At 59.6% G+C, this 3,741-nt stretch overlaps 1 protein-coding gene across 1 annotated transcript; it reads left to right on the forward strand.

The window, feature by feature from the left end:
- Nucleotides 1-3,402, forward strand: CALML3 (calmodulin like 3). Its single transcript, XM_075925057.1, has one exon. The coding sequence runs from the start codon at nucleotides 305-307 to the stop codon at nucleotides 920-922; it is 618 nt and encodes a 205-aa protein (XP_075781172.1). The 5' UTR covers nucleotides 1-304; the 3' UTR covers nucleotides 923-3,402.
- The last annotated feature ends 339 nt before the right edge of the window (nucleotides 3,403-3,741 follow it).

Genomic DNA, 3,741 nt, shown 5'->3' on the forward strand with positions numbered 1-3,741 from the left:
ATCTAGGCAAGAAATCCTCTCCCGATGGTCAAATAAAGGGTCCATGGTGACATTCTCTTTCCCTGTGATGCGGCTGAGCTCCCGGGCACTGTGTAGCGAGAGAGACACATGGCCAGGCAGATCACTGAAAATATTGTAGTTCCTCTGCAATATTTCCACACGCCCCTCCGCAGATACGTCTGCCCCTGCTCTTCGCCTCTTGTGCCCTGCAGGCAATGCTGCCATTACTCCTGCTTGCAGCACAAGCTTTGATCCTCCCTCTGACTTCACCGGGGCGTGCAAGCCGGCTCCAGGCTCTCAGGTGATGCAGAGGGTGTGGAAGCTGCCATTCCAGTGCGCAACTCAGGCTGAACGCACACCAGAAGCCATTCCCTGCCCGTGCCCACGCGCTGGTCAGACGTGCCGAAGCAAGGCACACCGACCGTGTATCGCTCCGGCGGTTGTGCGACACGGCAGCTTGGAAGGCGCCGGCATGGCCGAGTCGCTGACGGAGGAGCAGATCGCGGAGTTCAAAGAAGCCTTCTCGCTCTTTGACAAGGACGGGGACGGGTCCATCACCACCAGCGAGCTGGGGACTGTCATGCGGTCGCTGGGGCAGAACCCCACCGAGGCCGAGCTGCAAAACATGATCGGCGAGCTGGACACTGACGGCAGCGGCACCATTGACTTCTCGGAGTTCCTGTCCATGATGGCGAGGAAGATGCGGGACACGGACAGCGAGGAGGAGATCCGGGAAGCCTTCCGGGTGTTCGACAAGGACAAGAACGGCTACATCAGCGCGGCCGAGCTCCGGCACGTCATGACCAACCTGGGCGAGAAGCTGACGGACGAGGAGGTGGATGAGATGATCCAAGAGGCCGACCGCAACGGCGACGGGCAAGTCAACTACGAGGAGTTTGTGCGGATGATGACGGAGAAGTGACGGCAGGGCCGGGCCTGGCGCCGCGAGGTTTCACTTTCGCTGGCTTCCTGGCGTCGGAACCCGCCGGTCGCTGGGCCTCTCCCTCGTGCCTGTCTCTGCTGCTCGGATGGGTTCGTTATTCCCTTGCTTTATGCTAACTCCCGGCTGCGCCTCACCCTGTGTGTTCGCTTTGCCCCGTGGCTCACCTCTGGCCGCGCGGCGGGTTTATGCCTGTGGCAATGAGGTTTCCTTTAGAAACAGGTGGCCCGGTGGCTTCGGAGTCTACGTGTGCTCAGGACAGTCAGCAAAGGGGGCCCACTAAGCGAGTCGATCCAGCCCACGGCCGCCCTGCCCCTCCCCTGGCCCCAGACCAATCGAGATCTGGGAACAGGTGAGTGCATGCCCCCCGGCTGCCCCCCCCCCCCCGGCTGCCAGGGGCATGTAGTGCCTAAAGCGAACCACCAGCTGTTCCGAACACCTGGTGGTTCTCTCTAGGTGCCGGGGGGCAGCGGGCAAAGACTTCATGTGCTCCGCCCTGCCCCCTGGTCAATCAGGGTTTGTGGGTGAGGGGAGCATGGAGGTGTCCTGGCCCCGCCCCTTCCATCTGAGGCCCCGCCCCTTCTGGGGTGGCCTGGGGCCACTTCAAAAATTTGTCAAGTGGCTCCCCCCTCTAAAATGATTGTCCACCCCGGTCTATGTGCCTGCAGCTGCATGTTCATCATTAGCAAAGAAGAAGGGCCAAGCTACAGATCTTGTGTCTTGTTCTGGGACTTCTCCCCCCCCCCAGAATCCTGCGACCCCCGTCGGGTTGCACCCGCCGGTGCCTGCCTCGGGGGAGTTTCGGTGGGATCGCGGCGGGGGCCTCTCCGAGGTTGCCTTTGTGCGGTGGGTCCCGCAGGGCTGGCTGCGGAGTCCCCGTGCGGAGGCCGACCTCCGCTCAAATTCGGACGCTGGACGTCAGCACCCGTGGGCAAGGACTCCCCCTGCGGTGCCCAGATCCCTGAAATGACTTCCTGCGTTACACACTGGGGACTGGCTGGAGGAGATCTGTGGACACTTCCCCCAGGAACGTGTGGCCAGCCGGGGAAGATGCCGTGCCCAAACCTTCGTCCAGCTGGCACGGCTGGGCAACCCGGAAAGGCGGGCAGAGGAGACGGATGAGCGAGATGTTTCTTTTCGGCTAGTGGTTATTTTCAGGCAACGGGAAATCTGACAATTCAGGCTGCTCCAGCCACATGCAGAGGGCAGTACGGGTGGTGTGGCACGTCCGTTACGTTCCCTTTAGACTTCGGCTGCGGCTTTACACCCAGGTCCACTCTATGTTATAAAGGCAACGGGAAGCCGAAAGCTGTAACGCTGCAAATGTGGGGTGGGGTTGGTTGTTCAAATGGGGGGCCTTTTTTCTTTCCCAAGGGGAGACTGACACAGGGGTGTTTGCGCTCATTTTTTCCCACCGGTGTGCGGAATAACGTTTGCTCTGTGCACCGAGGCATGTGCAGATGTGCACCACCACATGCCACCAGCCATGGGTGGCTGTGGGCGTGCTGCTGATTTCTTGGGCAGCATCTGAATCTCTCCCGGGGGGCTGCCCAAGCGCTCAGCTTATGGGGAACGCTGGGGGTGTTGCCTGGGCTTTGCATGGCACGAGAGAGGGTGATATGCCGAGGGCCACAATACGGCTTACGTGGCGGTTAGATTCCACTTAAATTCACAGGCCCCGATCCTGCAACCTGCTTTACTCACATTAGGCCTTTACCAGTCAATGGGGCTGCTAGCTGGGGGGGACGGGGGGTTGACGTTAAACCAAATGTCAGTGTTTGAAGAGTGGGGTCTATATGGCTGACGTAAGTGGCTTGTAGGTTTCTGTGCAGGGCTGGAATTCCGCTCCCCCAGGAATGCTTCTGTACCCCTAATTGCCTGCCCCGTGGCATAGCCATGCTGCTGGAAACCCCCACCTGTGCCCCACAAAAATATTCCTGCTGCTGTGTCTGCACCTTCCATGGCCGGTAGCCGAGCGTTTGCCGAAGGAGCCGCTTCGGGAGCCCGCCTGCCTGCTCACCGCCAGTCCAAGCGCTAGCTTTGTTGCCAAATAAAGGACTGTTTTTTGCCTCCAGCGGGCGTCCAGCTCTTCCTGTTCTCCACGGCCGTCTAGAACCCACAATAAGCGTCGATCGCATGGGGCTAAGGAGAGGCTCAGCTTGGTTGTCCAACATGCCCGGCTGCTCAGGCAAGATGCGGCCCTGGGGCCGGACGCGGCCCACCTTACACTTGGATTCGGGTCATGGACGGGATCTGGCTGCTTTCTGTTTATAGCCTGCGGCTCGTGCCACTGAATTTCCAGGCGGTGGCTCAGGCCACAGGATCCTATTTCAGTGGCTCCCAGTTGTGGTGCTGCCCGGCAAGGGCTGAAGCCGTGAGCCCTTTAAATTCCCAAACTTTTTGGCATCACGCCCCCTTTTTGATTTTTGAGAAACCCTCACGCCGCCGCCCCCCCCCCAAAATAGCAACAAAACTTGTTGAGCAAAAAAAAGGAACTGACTGGGGTTGAAAAAAAAGTCAAAAGTCGCGGCCCCTTTAATTCCCGGGACCCATGTAAAGGTGCCAGTACTCAGGGGAGTATTCTGAATTTTTTAACCGGACACACACACCCCAGAATTTCGGCGTGCCCCCCAGTTTGGGAACCTGTGCTCTAAATAGTCACGGCAACCCCGGACAGCTGCCAGGCAACAGCGTCGTGGTGGAACTGGGAGCCGCGAGCTCTTTGCTGTGTTTCTACTTCAAAGCCTCCGGCCCCAGACAACTCAGGGGGAAGGGGTGGTGCTAGTCCTCAGCCCCGCCCC

Source organism: Pelodiscus sinensis, chromosome 1, assembly GCF_049634645.1.
Source record: "Pelodiscus sinensis isolate JC-2024 chromosome 1, ASM4963464v1, whole genome shotgun sequence".
In the NCBI taxonomy this organism is placed as follows: Eukaryota; Metazoa; Chordata; order Testudines; family Trionychidae; genus Pelodiscus; species Pelodiscus sinensis.

What these genes read in the sequence shown, in the direction of transcription:
- CALML3 (XM_075925057.1), top strand. Translation starts at nt 305, where the DNA reads ATGCAGAGGGTGTGGAAGCTGCCATTCCAGTGCGCAACTCAGGCTGAA.